General features: G+C 40.2%; 1 protein-coding gene across 6 annotated transcripts in view; it reads left to right on the top strand.

Annotated features, from left to right (window-relative positions):
• tbc1d32 (TBC1 domain family, member 32) overlaps positions 1 to 23,117 on the top strand; it is a 104,883-nt gene that overhangs the window by 38,935 nt on the left and 42,831 nt on the right. For all 6 annotated transcript variants that reach the window (XM_085770337.1, XM_085770336.1, XM_085770335.1 and 3 more), the window contains exons 20-27: positions 1,115 to 1,202; positions 3,016 to 3,134; positions 4,915 to 5,034; positions 5,324 to 5,412; positions 16,391 to 16,513; positions 19,858 to 19,966; positions 22,426 to 22,519; positions 22,602 to 22,727. In XM_085770337.1, coding sequence (XP_085626463.1) covers positions 1,115 to 1,202; positions 3,016 to 3,134; positions 4,915 to 5,034; positions 5,324 to 5,412; positions 16,391 to 16,513; positions 19,858 to 19,966; positions 22,426 to 22,519; positions 22,602 to 22,727 — 868 coding nt within the window. The remainder of the gene's footprint in view (positions 1 to 1,114; positions 1,203 to 3,015; positions 3,135 to 4,914; positions 5,035 to 5,323; positions 5,413 to 16,390; positions 16,514 to 19,857; positions 19,967 to 22,425; positions 22,520 to 22,601; positions 22,728 to 23,117) is intronic.

Genomic DNA, 23,117 nt, shown 5'->3' with positions numbered 1-23,117 from the left:
AGCCACAGCAGATTTTTTTTTTTTGGAAAAAAAAAAGTCATTTTGCAGTGTTGCCAGTCCAGCAGATTTATTTACAGTGAATTAAAATGTGAAGTGAACCTTTTTGGCTCAGAGAATCACAGCTTTGGCAACAGAGGGCCATCGTTATCATAAATAGATATTAAAATCTGAAGATTCATCTCCGATAAGGAGGGAAAAAGAAAAATGAGTCTCTCTAGTCAGATTGCACATCTACAGTTAAAGTTACAACTGTTCGGGACTTTTAAAGCTTTTTTTTCCAGCACAAACTGAATTTTTCTATGTGCCATAAAATATGCATGGTGTATTTTTAGGTTTTTGTATTGCATAACACCCCATCCAGCACAACAACAATGCATCTTTTAAATCCCCCCCCCTCAAAACCCTCTGTTGGCCTATGTCGTCTGTTTTCCTAATTCATTCTGTGGGTGTTTGTTGCTTCTCCTGGAAAAAAACCACCTGTCACCTTTTTTTCCTGAGGACTGTGTTTAGTATTCACCTGTAGCCTGCAGCCTGTTAATATGCTGCTAGTTGCACTCTGGGTTTGATTTATTAACCTCTGCGCTCTACATATACCTTACATATCTACTGTTTTCCATAATTCATATTGCGAATGCACACAGAGTCTCGCTGCAAACCTTTGCTAATTCTCCGTGGCCTTAATTTACTAGTCATTGTTTGTGCACTTGTGTAATCGCCCCTCTCTCTGCTTTACACTTTAATTCGGGATAAAATTAGATTTTGTCCAACTTTTGATTGATGTTGTGTTATAATAACTTGTGTGTCTGCATGCTCCGAAATCAATTTACAACTTCATTCCTTCTCAGTGAACTAAAACTGCACTATATTGTGCTTTTTAAGGATTCTACCGGTGTCATAGCAGAGTTTGTGTACTGAATCGCGAATGTCAAAAATTTCTCTCAAGACAAGACAGAGCTCGGTTTGCTTCAAATTCAAACTCATCTGTTTTTCTACATTAATCTTTAATGTTTCCATCCGGTTTCTCAATCTTTCATTTATTTCTAACTAAACCAAGATGAAAGTGAAATATATATGGGGATTATTATGGGCTGTCTGTGTGTTTCTGTCTCTGCAGGTGAGCCGCTGTGAGAAGTTTGGATACGGGGTGATGGTGACCCAGGTGGCAGCGACCGCTCCGGGGGTGGTGGCTCTGCACTGTTCAGGTACTAATGCGCTTAAACACACACACAAACACACATACACACACACTCACCACCTGTGACGCCTAAAGCTCGTCTTCTAAGTTGCTGTCTAGTCGAGGTGAAACAGGCTTTGAACGGCCCGGGGAGGAACATCTTTGGCAGATTGTTTGTGTCAGAATAAATGGATGAGGAAAAAGCAAGAGAGGATTTTAATTGTCAAGTTGCTGCTGTCAGAGTCTGAGTCACAGATCATGTACATATTAATGCTACTGCAGGTGGAGAGGAGGTATACAGTAGACATAGTAAAAGTTATAAATAGCAGCGTATAGTTTCTACAGTGTCTAAGCGTGGAAGTGTAAAATTGAATTATGGATTTGTGATTGTAGAATAGTAATATTTAGGTCATCTGGGTAGCTGAGCAGTTAAGCAGTATGGCATATAATCACAATTTGCATAGTTTGAATCTGGTTGGGGGACATTATTCCACACTGTTCCTCGCTCTCGTTCTCCAACAAAGCCACTGAACAATGTGTCACAAAAAAGTTTCCAAATTAAACTGTGTAAACAAACAGAAACCAGTACCAGTTTTTTAAAGATGAAATGTCAGATCTTTTCATACTTTTATTTTCTACTCACAGTCATGCCATGGAAGGATTTGGAGGACTTTCAGAGTCATCAAAATGCTTTAGGAGTTCCAGGGGGGGTCCGGCTGGCAACGGATTTTCATATAATGGCGGCGGATAGAGTTCACTTTTGAATCGTCCAAATATTGCGCATGCGCACAAACATCAACAGAGCCACTGGGAGCTACGACTACAACAAGGCTAAAAACAGAGATCAAATTTTTTTTTTCCGAACAACTTTTCCATGTGGCGGCTTCAGGACACTTGGGTCAGTACAGACGAGCAGTATGGAGGTATCTGGATGTTTCATAGTGTGTGTTTTGGACGATTCAAAAGTGAACTCTATCCACCGCCATTATAGTCTACTTGCCAGCCCATAGGGCCACATTGTGAACCCGGAAATGTTGAGTACCCCAAAGTTTTATGTTAGAAATATATAGTATGGGTCCCCAGTATTCAGAAACTGCCGGATGCTAATTTATATATATTGGGCAATTAGCACAATTGCCATAATTAGCATAAATTAGCATAATTTCCTATATGGGCAATATTTCAACAAAATTGACTTGGCTGATCTGGGCAATATTGGAGTGGTTTTAGGGGTTATTGATGATGCTGAATCCATTTCTGACATTTTCAAAATTCAAAATGGCTGTCTAAACCGGTAGTGACCAGATTTAAACCGCCAGTGGGCCGATTTTGATGGATTTCATCTGGTCCCTTCCGGTTTAGACAGCCATTTTGAATTTTGAAAATGTCAGAAATGGATTCAGCATCATCAATAACCCCTAAAACCACTCCAATATTGTCCAGATCAGCCAAGTCAATTTTGCTGAAATATTGCCCATATAGGCAACTATGCTAATTTATGCTAATTATGTCAATTGTGCTAATTGCCCAATATATATAAGTTAGCATCCGGCAGTTTCTGAATACTGGAGACCCATACTATATATTTCTAACATAAAACTTTGGGGTACTCAACATTTCCGGGTACTCATTGTTGGCAAGTAGACTATTATATGAAAACCCGTTGCCAGCCGGACCCCCCCTGGAACTCCTAAAGCGTTTTGATGACTCTGAAAGTTCTCCAAACCCTTCATTGGCATGACGGTGAGTAGAAAACTGGTGAATTATCAATTTTGGATGAAGTATCCCTTTAAATCACAACTTTAAGGCATTGAAACCAGCGGCTTGATGTTGTGTGGCAGGTTTCGTGCGGGCGCTGGTGATGGAGCTGTGGTCGACTCTGGAGTGTGGAAGTGAAGACGTGAGGGTGGTCCGTCCCAAACCGACACCCATGGATCCCATCGACAGGAGCTGTCACAAGGTAGTGTGTCAGTGTGTGTGAATGACTTTTTATGATGATATATTATGAGTTAAAATCAGGTATGATCTTTGTCTACATGCAAAACAAATACACTGGACTTAACTTAACTTCTATTACTTTTTAACTAAACAGCTTCAGAGTAATTGTGATCGTTAACCGACTTAACTTGACTTCAACCGTCTGAGCGTCTCTTGGCCGAAAACCAACCTTGCAAGATCAACGCCTCTGACCCGGCGTCCCAGATCCCGTCTGGCGAGAAACATGGACTGCTTTACGGCACTACGACACAAACACACACCGTGATCCATAATCTCTTGTTAACCTCATCCACCTCGTCAGGCAGACATCGCTTCATGGATTGCCTTCTCGTCGGCTTCATTGAAAACAAATGTACATGTCCAACTTGCATAGTTCCCCTTTAAAGCCAACCTGAGGCTGCATTTCTTGATCTGATTTAAATAATCTAACATTTATATTGCACTTGTTCTGTAGTAGTTTTTTCTAAAGTCTCAGTCTAAAGTTTTGGGCAGCATTTCCAAGTTCAGTCCAGGACAGGATCAGAATTCAATTCGAAGCACGAGTACCATTTTTGTGTATGTATGTGTGTGTGTGTGTATGTGTGTGTGAGATGCCGGCCTCTGACAGGAGCCAGGTCGTCTCTCTCTCTCTCTCTCTCTCTCTCTCTCTCTCTTTCTCTCAATGAAACTAGCCAAGTGAATACAGACAACCAGTGAAGTGTCAACTGTGCCCTGCCACCAGAGACCTTAAAGCCGGCCTTATCAGTGGGTCAGCTGCCAGGTTACATACATGCTCTCAGACCTCCCGGTCCATCCCCGCTGCCAGCGCTCGGCAGAGGAGCCAGGACCTGAGCCTGTGCTGCAAACACACACACACACACATAAAAAAATTGCCATTAAATGTGTATGTGAGGTTTTCTGCCTTGACCTCTGTGAGACAAAACAAACTGAACACGTAGCATGGATGTTCACCTTTTTCTCAGTTGGATTCATCTCACATTAAAAAAACACAAGCAGACTATAAAACATGTAGAAGTCCGTAACGCACCTTTGACACATTACACAGCCAAGAGCAGATTAAAGATGTCAATATTTCATCTGCTCCTCAGTCTGTGTACATATTTTTACATTAAAGCTTGTTCCTTTTCAAGCTCTTTTTATGTGATTTTGTTTTTTTAATGTATGTAGTGTGAGTGGGCGGCTGTGTTCATGTGTGTGGTCATCCTTCCTTCTTCCCTTTGATGCCTGTGTGTTTTGTATTTCCCTGTTTGCCTTGATGCAGTAATGAGCACAGAAGGACTTCTGTGTTATGTGTTATGTTCACATGTGGAGATGTAATTTGATGCTGTAAAAGCGTGCGCCCATCTTTGTATTTTTCATTTTCATGTTTGCTTTGGTTTTTTGCATCAATTACTTTTTTTTTTTTAAATCAAGGACAAAATACACAGTGGAGTTCTGTGCATTAACTACAACAGGCTAATTAACGTTTTCTTCTATCATAGGATCTCTTTAGTACTTGTACTTTATTTAAAGGGTTATATTTATAGCTACGCACGTCATTGGACCAATGCCACAAACTGCTTTTATAGTTTTCATAACCAGTCCCATAATGAGTATTCCTAAAACAAAAATACATATTGCTTAATAATGAATAATGACACAGATTAAATCCGCAGTCACACTCTTTGCAGCTATTTTTTTTTCCCCCTATTGATTTCTATAACCCTGCTGTCTTTGTCTTTCTGTCTCTTTGTCCCCTCCAGTCCTTCCTGTCCTTGGTCAACCTGCTGTCCTCCTCCCAGTCGGTGTGGGAGCTGCTGGGCCGACAGCCTTTAGCGAATAAGAGTGAATACACCCTGAGGGAAATGCCCACTTCCATACCTGTAAGTTGTATTTTTTTTTTTTTTTTTACACTGTAGCAGCTCAGATATGATGCAGTTCCTCCCTCGGCCATTGGAGGGCATGTTTGCACTTTTTAATTTCACCTTCAACCACCTCCCCCATGCATTTGTTTTTCTTTTAACCTCCTAAAGCCTCAATATACTGAGGCTGACGTACACTTTCTTCTTTACACATTGTAAATATCCGCACTGTTTTCGTTTTGCACCATAACCGCCGTCTCCCTGTTTCACAGCCTCTCACTTTTACTTTCTACTCTTTTTTTTTTTGCAGGATTTGATTGACAGGCTGATTGCTGTGAATTCAGATGCAAAGATTCACTCCCTCTTCTACTATGAGCAGTCTCACACATTCGGCCTGAGGTGAGTGAGTGACTGATGCTTTCTTCGCCGTATTACTAAACATCAGTGGGGAAGCACACAATATCGGATTAGCACCTTGGTGACTACACACACACACACATACACACACATACATCCACACTTGAGCCTCCAGCAGCAGCAGACTGACATGGTTCTTTATACTTTGATTACCCAGCACTGAAAGGCTGATGAAAAGGATTTCTGTGGATAAGAGAGAAATAAGCTCGGCTGTACTGAGTGTGAATGTGCGTATGTGAGCGTGTACGTCTGTATTTATGGAGAACAGACATCCTAACAAGTGAGTTAGGGCAGTGATGGAGGTGAAGAACTATTTTAGTTTTGATTGAAGGTTTGATTGAGTTCAGAGGTTCAAGTTAATGCCCTCATTCTGTCCTATGAAGGATGTAATAATATCTGTCTACTGCAGTTAAAGGTTAGGTAACCTTACAGCTGAGGTTTGTTGTTAAAGTTAATGCGCTCCAGTTTTGAAATGACTTCAAAAAAGCTGAAAAGCAATCGGCAGCATAAAGGTATAGATGTGTTGTGTAGTGTTTGTGTGTGTGTGCGTGCGCTGCAGAGCTCTGGTGGCTGCTGCTGTGCATTCATTTGCTTTTCTGAATCACAATAGCTTTGACTTGTTTGGAGCCACGCTGACTCACTCTGTGTGCCTGTCAGTCAGCCCACTCCTATTAACATCCAGAAACTAAGTGAAAGGAACAAGAGGCTCTGTTCATTTACCACCCAGACTGACGGATTAACGGAAAAATTTAACACTGCGGGATGTTAAATGTGCTAAATGTTGCATTTTACTATCAGTCGAGTCTTACCGCCTTAATACGACGACCACAAAGTGACAACTTTCGGAATAAATATGTTAAATCAACTAATGGCTGGTAACGCGGTGATGTCTACTTGTGAAGGTTACAGTACTTGCTGATTTATGGTGGTTCGTTTTTTTTTATTTTCTTGCTTGGAGAGTTTGGCTCATCTAAACCCAGACAGCATGAAAACAAATAACAAAAGCCAAAAATACAAAATACAAAATACAAAAAGTACAGTCACCCAAACATCATTAAAAATCATCAGCACATCTCAAAACGCAGCGGACAAAAGTGAATTAAATGTCCTGTCAAATGAACCCTGAGTTTATTCTCAAAGTTTTTGGCCAAAATGACAACTGATAGTGTTCAAATGGACTTCGCTGTAGAGTTGTTACATACATGTAATGTAGGAGCTGCTATTCAACACACAGCCACATGGCCATCATGTCTACCAACAGTTGAACCCAAAAGATGCTGAAGCTTTTTAAATTTGCATCACCCACAATGCTATGCAGCTTGTTTTGATTATATTTTCTGATCATCCTCTGCCTGAGGGGAGATGACAGCATGGTATAGAGACAGTGCTTTATTGATCCCAGAGGGAAGTATCATCCCTAAAGCAACAACTACACACAAGGACATGACACTCACTGATTAATCAACAATATGTCCAACAACTATTAAAAAAATAAAAATAAAGACATAAAAAGCTGGTGGCCGGTTCTTAAACTTCATTTCATTTCATCAGTATTGGCTTCATCTGCTTTGTTGGATGATGCTGCAACATAAAACAACAACTCACAACTATCATCGCTAACTCCTGAGTGGTGCATGGAAGAATGTGACATAATATTATGATGGAAATCTCATGGATGTGAATTTTATAGTTCAATCTCTTCATTCACAGCACATACTGTACAGAGAGATGCACAAAGTGAGAGAAGAACGATTGTTTTCCATCCATCACCTCAGACTGATGTCTCTACAGCTGGAGGGTGGGAGTGGATCAGATCAGCCTCATTTATTTAACAGGTTTTTTTTTTTTACACAAGCTGATTAACAGCTCCAAAGTCTTTTTTTTGTTGAATCATTTGTGAACATCACTTCACAAGCTCAACATGTTATTGTCATGATGCTGTGCAGAGGAGTCTTCACCACAGACCAGTAAAACATGCAGCAGTTTAACACGCCACACCATCACAGGGAGCAGAGCCAAGCGCGCTCATTCAGGCGCAGGATGTTTGAAACACACCGACACGCAGATATGTTGCATTATGAAGTGTTCATCATGGTGCCACTGTCATGTTACACTGGATTCTTACATACTGTACCAGCTGCAGCATGGGGCTTTTCTCTGTGCTGTAAGGCTCTAGTCTGATTAATCACACCATGGTTTATACTGTTAAACATAGCTCTGGCCTGATTCATACTGTATGTAGTGGAGAACAGCGCCCCCTGCAGTTATAAGGTCAGTAAAGTCCTCGGAAAATCGTAAAAGTAGTTTAGTTTAGTTTAGTTTAGTTAGTTTAGTTTAGTTTATTTATTCATTTGGTTGATTAAAAAAAGAATAGACTGACAAAATGCATAGATTGGTCAGTAATACATGCAACCAAAAGGTGTAGGCTGAAGCAATAGCTTATTGTGATAGATAGATAGATAGATAGATAGATAGATAGATAGATAGATAGATAGATAGATAGATAGATAGATAGATAGATAGATAGAACTTTATTCATCCCGAAGGAAATTCTTCTGCCAGGATGCTCCAAAGGGGAATGTGCAAGGGAGATAAATAGGATACAAAGGGGAAGTATGTGATAAAATGTATCCTACAATGTCTAAAACAATAGAATATATGCTACAAGTACAAGTGCCTACACTTTGTACATAAGATTTCCATTTACATAGTGAAAGAGCATTAAAATAAAAACAAAGACAAGCAAACAACTAACAACAAGACATAGTGAAAATAAAGAGCATTAAAATAAAAACAAACCAGCAGACAAACAAAAGACAAACGAACAAACTAACTAAAAGTATGTTGATCTTTGAAGAGAAATCACAGCAGCAAGCTCACATGAACAGCCTCTTCTCAGATGTAGAGAAAAAGTCATTTAAAAAAAAACTTAAAATAGTTTCATGTAAAACAAGATAAGAATGACTTTATTAATCCCCAAAGGGAAAGTCATTTGTCTAGCAGCTGATTGCGGAAGAGTTAAAAATCCTGATGGCTGTAATATAAATGATCTTCTATGTATAGAAGTTTAAATCTAAGCTGCTACTTAGTACAACCCCCTTCCCATCACCACCACCGCCCTTCCTTTGGCAGACATCACAGCTTGCAATCACGTTGGGTGAAACCTCCTCAGAATAGAGCGTCTCTCAGCTGCAGATCACGTCAAGTTCTGAGATATTTTTAGATCAACCCACAGATTTCCAATAACGTTCAGGTCGGGTAAAACTGTGTTCCTGTTCCAAAAAATTTGAGCTTGTGTTTCCCGAAGGAGCTCATGGTTGGGATTTTTTTAAAGATCTGCTTTCGGATCATCGTCCTGCTGTGGAAGCCGGCTGTTCACTGGAAGTGTGGGGGGGAACAAAATAATTCAAAACAGTGAGGTGTAAGTAGTAGTCGTAGTGTGGTTTTTAACACACAACAGAACTCATTAATATGCTTTACTGTTTTTCACAGTTGCAGAGCCCGGGTGAACTCATTCATCACAGTGTTTAATTATAAAGCGAACACTTTTATCGCCTTCATTTATTTTCCTGTGACTGTCTACAAGGAGAGGAACAGATTCCCTCCTGATATTCAAGCCAAACTGCTTTGTTAGTACAAAAAGCTGCACACTGTATATCGGAGCAACAACAAATCACTACAGCTAAGTAGAAAACAAGAACAATCCAACCTACACAAGTCAAACAACCACATAACTGTGATAATAAAGAAATCTAAGAAAACATTTCTGCACTTATACAAGGTATTGTTCCCTCTGTGATCTTCCCCCCTCCTGTAGATAATAATATTATTATTATTATCCCACCCATGCATCAGGAACACCTGCTCCTGGTTCTTCTCACAGCTTCTCTGTGTGCCATTCTTCTTCTGCTTGTTTATTTGACACAGGATCATTTGTATAAGGCGCAATTACAGGTAGCATTAACATTTAATTATAATTGACTCCATACTCTCACCAGATGCTCGGAGCTGCACATGTTTTTACATTTTTCACTGAGATGTAGAAGAAGGAGAAGGAGAAGCCAATTACACCTGGAAAACAACTGCTGTCTGATTAAGAGAGCCTGTGTTCTTTGTGAATCCATCACTGGGAGCTAGAGAAGATGCACTTATTTAGAAGACTGTTGTGTTCTCATATTGTGAGATATACTGTAAAACATGTTTAAAAATGAATCCCGTCATGGACAGACTCTGAACTCTCTGTGTTCACCTTTAGACGAGAAGCAGAAACTCATCTCGGCTCGAGGTCAGACAACCACACGCTGCCCCTTTGTGTGATATTTCTTTAGAGGCCATGTAGATGGGGTGGAGAATAATAATAATAATAATAAAAAAATGCAGAACACACAGCACCAGGATTTGAACAAAAACAGGACTTTAAAAAGATGGGAAATTAGCTACTTGCTGGTATTTTTCAACCAATGGACTCTCCATATTTATTAGCTGCAGATTTGTTCCCTGCCAGCAAGGTGCTTGTATTTTATGAGATGTGGTGCTTGTTGAAAAGGACAAGGCTGGCGTTATTCAGTTTTTCTTTTTTTTCCTTCATTTTGTTAACAAATCTCATACTTTCCAGCTTTACTCCAAGTCCACCAGTTCCTACCGTAGACATGAATGTTTAAAAATGGATCACAGACAGACGTGTAGTGGCTCAGAGTGGCTCTCAGAAAACATGACTCAAACAGCAGAATAGTGCATTTGATGGTCTCTCTCTCTTCAGCTGCACTTTTAATGCACAGTAAGCATTTATAGCAGCGGGCTGGTGCATCTGGAATTGACTCAAAATAAACCGCTGTGACCGTGACCGGGCATGTCAACCAGCGACACTGTGTGGGTCAATTACGTTGTTTTTTTAATTGTTTTTGGACAACAATGGAGCTCTGAGGCACTTGTTAGTTTTCAATTCAGTTCAATTCAGAACAGTTTATTTGTTCCCCAGAGGCAATTTGCAGAAGCATATAGAGAAGCAGAGTCACAATAGAGGAAATTAAATATGAAAAAAGTAACACAAACTGTAAACATTATGGTACTGATTATACAATAATAATAATATATAAAGACCAAAATGAGCTGTACATGTTGCGATGATTATTATATAATACTCATAATGTTAGTGCAATAAAAGCGCAATAAAATAATATATTGCTTATGTTGTAGAAACATAATATCAGACGTCACATAAGAGCAATGAAACGAGGATAATGATGAGAGTCATATTGGTGCAATAAACAATTATAAGTGATAAGTGAGTGTACACGGTGTATAAAGAGATAGATGGCTCTGTTTATAGTTTAGTTGCATGGTGGATTTTAAATATTCATTTGGCCAAATTTAGAGTTGTTTTTAATCTTTTCGAGGGATTTGTTGCTAGAAAAATTGTTACAAAAATGAAAATATTGTTTGAATTTATCCTTGAAGCAGCCAACAGATTTTTATTACAATTTTCATGAAATTGGAGCGATCCTGCAGTTGGCTGCCGTAAGAGGTTTCCATGAAGCCATTTGAACTCAGCCTTGGCTTCCACTCTTACCACGTTAATATCCCCAAACATTTCTGACCTTTTCTATCATATTCAGCCCAAATCTAATCAAACAAACACAAACTGAGCGTTTCTCGAGTGCAGGGCCCGTTTGAACAAGGAAAAAAACGGAGGCACAATTTCCACCCCTCTTGATCTTCACAAGCTAATGAGCCAAAATGCCTCAGCCCCCTTCCCTTGTTGCTAAAAGCCTCTTTGTTGTCATGGCACCCTTCCTCCTCCTCCTCCTCCTCCTTTTTTTTTGCCCCCTGTGTAAATTGTTTGGATGCCGACACTCTGCTTCCACTTCTGTTGATGGCTCTGAACACTTTGAGTGTGTATCTTCTGCTGCTGCTGCTGCTGCTGCACATTTTTATTAATATGATCATAAGACCAGAGTTGCCATCACTCTAAATATCAACACTCGCTATAGTGCTTCTTCCATCTGCAATCCAGAGATGATGAAGATTGTATTTGTACTGCAGGACGGTCCAGAGCTTTTCAGGTCAAGGTGACATCCTTGCAGATGAGAACTGAACAGGTACTGCACAGACTTAAAGGGATACTTCACCCAAAAATCAATTTTCAATTTTCATTTTCAATTTTCGTTTGATTTTTCATCAAAACGCTTTAGGAGTTCCAGGGGGGGTCCGGCTGGGCTGGCAACGGATTTTCATATACTGGCGGCGGACACTATGAAACATCCAGATACCTCCATACTGCTCGTCTGTACTGACCCAAGTGTCCTGAAGCCGCCACATGGAAAAGTTGTTTAGAAAAAATGAATGCAATCTCTGTTTTTAGCCGTATTTAACCATTGGATGTATGATGTAAACACGGAATGTGAATTATCAATTTTGGGTGAAGTATCCCTTTAATAGGACCAGAGAAAAGTCTTTCTACTGTATCAGGTCAGAGAGCTTTTTTTTTGTTCAACTGTTCAAAGTAAACAAGATCTAAATAGATTAGTACGTAATAAATAAAAGATCATAAACATTTCATGGCATCAAACAAGTCGGTATGTGAAAGCAGCCCGAGGTGGACGAAACAAGCCAAGCTCATTACTTTTCTGTTGTTTCAGGCTCAGTAACGACAGATTAAAAAGCAGAGATTCCCCACCGTATAGTGAAGTTTCATGGCGTTGGTGGGATCTGCATGTTGTTGCCGAGGCCCCAAATGAAGCTTCTAATCGAGCTTTGACGACGCACCGCCTCCGGGCTTTTCACGCTGCCACCTTGATATGTGCAGATCATTAACTCAAAGCACTTGTTTTCATTGTGCAGAGTGGTGGTGCACCAGTTTGAACAGGAAAAACTGTTTATCTCTGTTTTGGCATTTCCACAAACTTATGGAAATGAATTCCATAGGTTCACATTTCCAGAGATTTTCTCTTCATGAGTCTAGTTATTAATAGATTTTATGATGAATCAATTATAAACATTCCCATCACTACAACTTCTAAATGATCTCCCGACTGCCTGCTGTATACCCCAACAAAATTATTGACCATTTGCGTCTCACATAGAGCGTGGCTAATCAATCAGTGGTAATGATCGTCGGTCATTCTGGCAAGAAAATTACTCTTGGGGTTTTAATTGGTTTAAACTCAAGTCTTCTGATGCGTGCCGGCTCATAATCATCTGTCATAAATGGGCGTTTCGCTGCGTGTCCGTCAACGTCAAAGATGGAGTGAGGGAAACTCCTGGTCGGCCACGAATAACAAGTCGGATTCTGGAGGTGATGGATCGCAGCCGGGCTTCTGTACTGTAATCTCCACCTCCCAGCCTTGGCGTTTCTCCGTCTTTCTTCCTCTGTGTCCAAATTTGAATATAAATGTCTTTATTCATAAATAGGACACTTGACTTCACGCAGGAAATAATCTCCAATCACTCTGACTGAATGTGGTCATCGACTTTCTGTTTCAGACTGCAGCTTATGCCGGTTTAGCGCCGCTGCCCCACTGTCCTACTTTGTGCCGTTAATTAGCGTGTGCACATTACCCACATCAGGGTGTTTGGCCTCCCGTGGAGCTAAGTAGGCAGTTTATTGTGTCTCGTCATCCACCGAGTGCATTTACAGTAACACTTTGCTCAGAGGCAGACGATTGGACTTATGAACAAATTTGTCCATTCGTGACAAAAACGGAATAGAAATGAATTCTGGCAGCGAGCAGAGTTCAGTCAGAGGTTATGTTATTAAAGCAGCAGTGGTCTGCAACCCAACAGTGTCTGAAATTAACAAGTAAATCGAGATGAAACAGCCAATCAACTGATTTGTTGATAGCAAAAATGAATTTGCAACAGTTTTGATGAGGAACTGATGAATCGACTGCGTCCAACAATATCTGAATGTTTTGACTTCGGCTTGAAGAAAACAGGCTGTTTGATCATTTCAGCTTGAAGTTATTATGATGGTGATTTACTCAAGTAATTGATTAAGTTTAAAGGTATAGTTCAACATTTTGGCAAATTGGCCCCCTTGCCACACTATGAGATAATAACAGCGCGTTATGAGACAAGAGTTGTTTTAGAGGTAAATTCATGCAAAACCGCTGATGCGCGTTGCCTTCTGGGACAGTTTTTCAGCAAGCAGTCTCTGCATTTGCCTCGAAAACAACTCTGTCTTGTAACGTTCTGTTATTATCTCATAGCGTGGTGAATGTGCAGGTCACAACTTGTCCACCAGAGCGTTTTGGAGTTGTTGGATTGTGTATTTGATGAGTTTGATGAGGAAAACCAAGAAATCGCATTAGCCTCCGTAGCGTAGCTCTGAGCAGCTCACGGCTCTGCTCCGCCGTTCTAAAAATAGCTTGCACCGACAAATAAAGGTAACGAACCTACTGCTATAGGGATTATGGCAATGGGCCAATTTGCCAAAATGTTGAACTATCCCTTTAAGTTTAAAAAAATAAAGAAAAGAAAAAAGGAAATCAGCCGATGAACTTATGATAAAGATAATCCTTCCAATGAACCACCACCCGCTGGCTACAAGGTTGGAGGCATGTCCTGGTTCTCTAGTTCATTGTCTCAAACTGGGCGAGGTCAGAAGGCCTGACAGACTCTCAGCCTCTTGCTGTGCTGCTGTCAGACGGAGTGAGTAGAGCTGTCAATCAAACCGCAGTCCGAGCAACTGCCCAGCACATCAGGAAACGAAGCAGCTGCTTGAAAGGAGAGGCGTTTTTTCCCAAGGACTCACAAGACACAACGCATGCACATAAATGTACGAATAGAAATTGAAATGACATTTTGTAAAACTGGGATACAAGTGGTCATTTTAAAAAGAATTTCAAGTGTTTAAAAATAGACTTGACATTTCTGTTCATTTGTTGTTTTTGATTACTTATGTGAATGGAAATGCACGTATGTAAAGCTGTATGAGACTGATTTAAAACCTCAAATGACTTTAAACATCAGACTATCTGCATTAGATTCCAGAGGAAGGTCAGAGACAACACTATTGATTCAGCTCAGACAGAAGTGGTTGAGTCATCCTAATATAACCGTGTTACGTTGCTTTGCCGCCTGCCTGTTAGCTGAATAATGGCCCAGTCAGTGAAGAAATGTGTCACTTTAGACGGGCTCGCCTTGGGGGGGTAAAAGGCAATTAGCCATTTCTGGAAAGAACATAATCAAATTTCTGATGGTCACACAGTATTCCAAGCATCTGTGTTTGTGTGTTGACAACAACTGTGAGGCTGGACGGATAAATAAACCAGCCCCGGGTTCTGGGTCCAGTTAGATTAAGAAGGTCAATACCACTCTCGTGTGAGTGGGTGAAGATTGCATTCGCCTGGCCAAGCATAAAGGCTCGAATTGCATTTATATCCTGTTTGTTTGATTCATACTCAATCATATCACAATACACTAAATAGCATTGATATAGAACTGGGAAGACATACAGTATTTACTGTACGTAATTAAGTAATTGTCTCCCTTCTAAAACCACAAGGTGTGTCTTTTTCATTTAGGTTTGCATAGAGATGAAAGAAATGAGATCCAGTCTGCTACGTAGGGAGCTCTGGCCCCTAACTTCAAATTTTAAAAGTGCAAGCAGAAAAGTTTGGGGCACACACTTTTAATGAACTTGCAAAGCAAATATTCACATTTCCTTTTCATTCACATACATTCGCCTGCCTATCTATAATGACAGATTCCAGATTCTTTGAACTCACAATTTGGCAAATTTACTGGTTGCACATTCACAAGTAGAAAAATGTACTTGCACTGTCTCAAATTTTAGGGGCAAAGTGCAGCAGGTAGTAATGCTCCATAGTTATGTTTTGGTGCCGGGCGACACCTAGTGGCTGTAGTAATTATGACAGGAACAGTTCGACGTATTATAGAGAGGTAAAGTCCACGTCAGGAGGAAGTTGTGTCAACGAAACACATGAGTATGAAACAGGAAAGTGTTCGATTCCCATGTGAAACCAGCAGTTAAGTTTATGTTGCTTCCATTATCCATAATAACCATTGGATAAAGTTGGGTTCTGCTGAGGAGGTACTACACGTTTAGTAGTACTTTTAGTGCCTAAACCAACCGAAGTCATGACCGTTATTACAGTAGCCATGGCAACGATAAGAGCATGCAGTAGTAAACAGGAGACACTGCTGAGGTTTGTAAGACAAGGAAAGTCATCTTTATTTATATACAGTAGCGCAATTCATACCATGGCAACTCAATGTGCTTTACATAAAGACAAAACATTTAAAAAGAACAGCATAAAACAGCATAAAAACAAAAAAGTTAAAAGCAAGAGGAAAGAAGAATAAAAAAATAGTATCAACCTGTACGGTTGCGTATGTTGGAGGATGTTGATGACGCTCAGCAGAAGCAGCTCTGGTGCAGCTGGGAGGAGGTGGATTCTCACTTGGGATTTTCAATGATTTTATAAATAATTTCCCCAATTTAAGTGTGACCAGTAGTAATGCTTAAGTTGATGCAAGCCTTAAAAGCTTTGATGAAGCTCCCCCCCCCCCCTCTCTCTGCAGATAATGGAGCGTATAAAGCAGAAAGCTTTCTCAGGCTCTTACTTTTTCTTTAGTTTCTCAAAACACCACTGGAGCTCAGCAGCCTGCTGCTTCAGCCTGGTGTTATTACCAGTAACTGAAAATGAACCGTGAAGCTTTTCCCAAGGGCTCCTACTTAACAAAGCTTACAATTGGCTACGGCAAGCTGGTGGAGGAAAAATTTGTTGACTGATCCAGCGCTTGCAGACATAGGACGCCAGAGGAAATAGACAGCCGGAGTCCAAATGCTCAGTTCTGGGCCGTTGTAGCAGTTTATGCCACAATACTTAAAACTCTGTGCTGCTGTTTATGTTACTGTATCTCACAGTGCCAGTCCTCTCTGTGTTTTAATGTATTTTTGTTGTTTTTGTTGTCTGTCTGTGTTTGTTTGACGAAGGCTGCTCAGCGTCCTCTGCTGTAACCTGGACTCGTTTCTGCTGCTGGAGAGCCAGTACAACATCTGCTCCATGCTGCTGCAGAGTCAGAGGGAGAACGCCACCGAACCAGACTCCAGTGAAGGGTATGAACTCATCAACACACACTTTGCATTCGGGCATCAGTTCCTTTGCAGAGATCGGCCTGACTGTCCTTTTGTAACTTCCAAAAATAAAACTCTAGTTCGTAGCAACTTCAGTTCTGCTATAAATCCTGCAGTAGAGTCGATTCAAAACTATTTATTATGTGTTTCATTTCTGTCTTTTGTCATAATCTTTGACATCAGAGCCGTGTTTTGACTGAAGCTCTGTAGTGGTTGTAGCTAAAGCTTGAGAAGCTTTTAGATCTCAAGCTTTATTTGACTGCAAGAAAACAGTTACTTCATTTTAGGGAACATGTTTATTCACTTTCTATGAAGATCAATATCAGTGTCATCTTTGTGCATTCAGTGTAAAGCTGAGGTATGGAGCTGGTTATCTTAGCTTAACTTAGCATAAAAAGTGAAAGTAGGGGTAATCTCCAAATTCAAAGATTCTCTATTTCATTTCTCAGTTATTCGATCTGATTTATGAACACTAATTCTTTTGTTTTTACTTTGAATAGTTTACATTTTGACTGTTAAAGACTTAAAATGAGGGAGATTTTAGGTTCTCAATGAAATTCTACTACACAAAAGGCGTAATAGCATACAGTAATGTGGGGAGATAAATATTTAGATATCATTGAAAAGTTAAATAAATAAAATGCCAATCTCTTTTTATGAATAGATTTAAGGGGTAGTTGAGATAGATAGATGGGAAGTCAACAACTTTATAGCTGGGGGAACTATCTGAGAAGTTGGACTCATTAGTTTGTTACATGTCCATCAAAAGTGTAGAGATGTTAAATGTTTTAAAATCAAAAGAAATGAGGAAAAAATGTGGCTGAGTGAGGATTGTTTAGCGATCGTCAGTGCCACACTGGACTCTTTGATGGTATTTGAGTCTGGCACCCAATTGACCCTTCGCCAACTCCTCCCACAAACGGCTATTGTCCAATCCTACGTTAGCAACCGTAACTATAGGCCTGGCAAGCTTTCGGCAGTTGAGTCATTACGTTTGCTTTTGTGGACACATTTTGAGACTAGGACGAAAAACATTTGTTTGTAGAGAAGGATGTTGCTGCTGCTGCTGCTACTACGGTGGCGGCAGCGGCGGCGGCAGAAGCAATATAGAGATGTTCAGATACGAGCGGACTTTTTTTTCGACGTAAATATGGGGATAACCATATGTTCACATCCGAAATGACAGCTGTACTTTTACGGCTTTTACCTGGACTTTTAGGCGAGGGATCCTCCAGGCAGGGACTGCTTTCACTGACTGATACAGCGGTGGGAGAAAAAAAAACAGCAGCGAAAGCTGTATGTGGTTCACAAGCCCAAAAACTTGCAGTTTGACAACCAGTGAGATGACCTAAGTCTTCGTGGGTTGATAGACGGTAAAATGACCAGCCCTTACTGCTGCTCTGTACATTGTCCAGTCCTGTCGTTGAACAAATGTTTTATCCTCCTGCGTGAGTCACGTCACTGAAAACTCTGAATGATCTTTGTGACTTCTTCTCTCTATTATCTCAGAACAGTTTATCCAGAAATTTGCTGATGTTTCCTTTGAAATCGATACCAAATACTGCCAGGAGCATGGCTGGGAGTGAAAGCTTGCCCGGCGTAGCAACAGTAACCAAGGGGGCGGGGCTTACGCGAAGGGTCAATTCAAGGATTCTCTAGCACCACATAACCTTTAGGAATTAAAATGTTTAATCTTGGTTGTATAATATAACAATGTTATGTATCGGGATATCCTGTATATAGAACTATTTCTGTGCTGCTACACTCAGTTTCCAACATCATGAATCCAGCCACACAGGTACAGTATGAAGGGGATATTGATTTTCTAATCTAACTTAAATAACTTAATAAAATGATATTTCCCCGAGTGCTGAACTGAACTGTTCCTTTAATGCACTTTCTGCAATTTGACTTTTTTCTAAACATTAATGTCAAAGTGTGTTTTTCTAGAAAGTTCAATCTACTCCCGGTGCAGAGCAAGGTGAACCTAAAGGAAGTTATGTCAGACATCGGGACATTTCAATATCCTCCACATGGAGCGTGTTCAGCTCTCACAAAGTCATTCTCCGTGGTCCTCATTCAGAAAAAAAAAAAGCTTTTTGCTCCTCTCTGCATCATCCTGATATGACAGAACACTTTCAAATGTAATCATCGGTCAGGATGAGAAATTGTTTGTTTGTTTGCCTTGTCACAAATAAAATGAAATAAAGCAGAAGGAAAGTGAAAAGGCCATTTGTGAGAAGTGGGTGTTGAAGAGCCTCTCTCTCTCTTTTGTAATGGGCGGCGGAGCCACAGCTATCGGTTATGAATGGAAATGGCCCTGAAATGCCAACTCACACCGCATGTCTGAGTGCTGGCTCAATTTTGGAGAATGATGACTTGTTAATTTATCCTCCCATCTCTCTTTCCTGCCCTCTCCTCCCCCTCGTGCTCCCATTATCATCAACTTCTCTTCCCTTTGCCCTCCTCTCCTCCTCCTCCTCTTTCACTTCAATGTCATCTGAACTTTACTTCTTGGCATCTCACTCTTGAGTCATCCTCCTCTTCTTTTGTTTTATCCTTTACCCATCCAACCCTCTTTATTCCTTTGATGCTCTAACCTTTTTTTTTATTTTTAAATATCAATGACACCCAAATTCTCGCCGAAACTGCTTATTTAAGAACAATCTGCACATTTTTATTCTACTTCAATTGTTTGAACCATGGGTAATGTGACTTTTTATTGCTTGAAAAAATGATGCGAATTACATCTTGTGGCAAACTCTTGGAAGGAGCACTGTACAAGAATATAGTCCTTTTTTTATTACCAATTTGGAGTCCAAATTGCCTCATCTATAGGAACTATCCAGCGAGGCTGACACCCTGCGACCCTAAAGTGCCTTTATAATCGTAATGTTCTCTGATCTTATCTGAAAATTCAACATGGAAATCTCATCTCTTTCTTCTCTAACTTACCTTGCAGCAATGATACGGCCGCAGCCAGAGGCTTCAATCTCTCTGCAAAGTTTTGGGACTTTTCAAAGACTCTTGTCTGAACTTTTCTAAATTGGGCAACGTTTTGAAGTGTTAATGATTCTGTTGCAATTTTAATTTGCATGACCTTGTCTATCAAAAGTGTTAAAAATGGATTTTTATTTATTTGTACGTGTGTTATTGTGCTCGAGAAGCTTAATGTCTTTCTTCTTTAATCCTTTATTCCAGATGTCTATCTTCAGCATGAATATTTATAAGATTAGTCACGAGTCCGTTGCAATTTTTGTTGTTTTTTTTGGCATCATTCAATCTAAGACGGCCATCTTTGTCTCATCCCCTTGTGCCTTCATCAGGGGATTCATCATCGACAGTCTGTCAGTGGAGAGGAATCATGTGCTGGTTCGCGTCAGTGTGGTGGGAGGTCCGTCTGAGAGGAGGCTTCCTCCCCGAGCCCTGCAAGAGGTCAGTTTTCATTCTAACCTGATATAGAGTTGTGGTGGTTTCTTTCCATCCTGTCTTGAATTCTTGATGTTTTGCATCATTTATAGGATTTGACATAAAGGAGAGAATAAAAAAAAACCTCCAGTATTAGAAAATACATGGAAAAAGTTGCAGCAAGTGCAAAGAATCCAAACGTTGATCCTTTTCCTGAGATATTTTCTTCCTACTGATCTTTTGGGGGATGACAAACAGCGACTACTCCACTGCAGGTGTTTTTGAACGGCTTCACACACTGATTCATACCTGCATCAACATTAATTGGACTCTTGGAGCTCTTCTGTTGTTGTTGGCTGGTTGTTTTTCTTTTTCCTCTCTGAGAACAAAAAACCTTTGTGGAAAAGGGAAAAAGTACCATTTCCACTTTATGTAGTCATTAAATCATCTTTTTAATCTTTTCCTTTCACTATTCCTGATTAAAACAAACTCATCAGTCTTCACTGTGATTCTGATCCAAACACGTCCATCCATCAGTTTCTCTTCTGACTCTGCACCGCTGGTAATTTTATTACAGATGAAAGGAGTCTCACTCATTACCAACTTGGCCTCAGTTGTTGTTTGAAGCCTGTAGCCTTATTTACTCAGCATGTTCTGAGATGGATATCAATTATTTAGGTGTTGTTTACACTCAGCGGCAAACGGGAACTAATTTTCGCTGAGGTCAAGGAAAGGATATGGAAACGATATCTAAGGAGGAGGCTGTAAATGAGTTTAGAGACTGTTTCCTCAATGTGTCACAGGTCTCTTTTGTTCATCTCTGGAGTTACTTGTAGAGAATACGAGGAGCAGACGACTGTTTAATACGTTTACTAAACAAATAGAAAACTCTCAGTCAGAAATGAGAAGAGAAGCGTTGCTGTGTTGAAACCACGATCATTAAAACATCTTAAATCTTAAAGAAACAATTTTACTTATGTTTAGACTTATACTAAACTGATGGCAGTCCTGGACTTGGGATACTATGACCCCAAATAGTAACTGTAGTTACTGTAAGTACTTCACTGCTACTATGTCATGTTTTATAAAAAACAAACAAAGGATGAACTGTATGAATGAATGGACTGTTTGACCAGGAGAGATTGGGACCATAACTACGTATAGTAGAGATGATTCTTGGTCATACTGCTTGTAATTTAGGTCACAGTTTATATCCTATGGTTAAGGTTTGATATATTATTGCCTCTTTAACATATTTGATTGGGGTTCGGTTTGGGCCATTTCTCAGTTATTCTATCTGATTTATTATCACTAATTCTTTTGTTTATAGTTTGAATAGTTTACATTTTGACTGTTAAAGACAAGTTAAAATGATGGAGATTTTAGGTTCTCAATAAAGATACACTCCACGAAGGGCTTAATGACATACAGTACAGTAATGTGGGGAGATAAACATTTAGATTTCATTGAAAAGTTAAATTAATAAAATGTGGAACTTTGTGGTCTCTTTTTGTAAATAGATTTAATGTGTAGTTCAAGATCAAAGGAAGTCAACAACTTTATAGCTGGGGGAACTATCTGAGAAGTTAGACTCATTAGTTTATCATGTGTCTGTCAAAAGTGTAGAGATTTTAAATGTTTTAAAATCAAAAGAAATTAGAAAAAAGAAAAAAAACAAACAAACAGCCAAAACAGTTGAATTATTTGCGACAGTGGTCGGTCTCTGAGCCGTTTGAAGATTGTTTTGCGATCGCCAGTGCCCTCCTCCCCAACACGCTGGACTCTTTGATGGTATTTGAGTCTGGCATCCAGGTGATGAGCTTCTCTGACAACATCAGAAAAAGATGCAGAGATTATCGTGAGCGACGGGCAGAGACAATTGGATAAAGGGCTCTGCTGTCCAAACCCATTAAGCCGTAGAGCCCATTATTTTGGTGAGTTATGGCTCAAAAGTTATGGTTCTTCAATAATAAGTTGTGACAGGTGTAATGAATGCAACTCTAAATCGCTGCATGTTACAAAGAAAAGAATAAATGAAGGGAAAGAGGAGGAAAAATGGAGCAGAGGAAGCTGATTGAAGACAAATAAACACTTGTTGTGATGAACTGCAAAGAGCTCAGTGCTCAACAATTATTCATCACTGTATTAAATTAATGTCTAACTCTACTGTTGTGTTCAGAGTTTCCAGTGTTTTAAAGTGCTTTCATCAAACACTGTCATCAAGTACTGAATTACAGATAAAATGTTAATAATCCATAATGCATAACACAGTGACCCATCAATAACCCAGCAGACTCATGAGCAGCCGTAACATCTGTCAGGTCAGAGCAGCGCAGGAATAAATCAAAGAAAATAATGAAAAAAAATCATAATTCAACTCACATTTGTTTAAAAACCTAGAGCTGAAATATTGTTTACTGTGATTTCCATTGAGGTTTAATGAATGTGTCAAATAATCACCACAGTTTCTCTCCTGCTCGCTCCAGACTGGAGATCCGTACCCGTGGCCCATGTTTTCCAGCTTCCCTCCCCCTCACTGCTACAGCCTGGACCCTCCCAAGATCCTCCATAACTCCCAGGGTGAGGGAGATGTTTGTTACTGAGGATGCCAATATTGTTGTTATTATTTATCACCTATAGTTTTTTTCCCCTCCTTTTACAGACTCTGAGATCAGTGCATTCCTGGCATCATCCAGAGACACGAAGGGCGAGGAGAGCTGGATGGTGATCTGCCGTCGGCTGTACTGCAGAGTCATGACCTCCAGACCCAACGTCCTGACTGGGAAAGGTGGGTGACTGGTTCTCTACTGTAGGTAGCTGTGGGCATTTCCTGCAGCCAGGATTTTCTATATACAGTTATGGATAAAAATATTACTAAAATCAATCTTGGGGCGTTAGCCTAGAAATCTAGACGCACCCTAGTGGCAGCAAATATATTTGCTCCGTAGGTGGGTCTAGAAACGAGCCATAGGAACTTTTTGAGTCTCGAACACCGTTTGTGTTCACCAATCACAGCGCTCTATCTGTTTAGAGAGTCGTTGGGTGGGCTTAAGGCGATGACGACATACATTTTAATTGGCTTGTCAGGCTAACGTCATCCAGCTCTTTCCTCTGATTGGTCGTAGCGCTACCCTATTGGTGCAGAGGCAGTTTGAAAGACAGCCTTCATCCCGCCCCC

This window comes from Trachurus japonicus, chromosome 24 (genome assembly GCF_045865225.1).
Source record: "Trachurus japonicus isolate A0001 chromosome 24, Traja_1.0".
NCBI classification, from domain to species: domain Eukaryota; kingdom Metazoa; phylum Chordata; class Actinopteri; order Carangiformes; family Carangidae; genus Trachurus; species Trachurus japonicus.
This window is presented reverse-complemented; position numbering and strand designations above follow the sequence as displayed.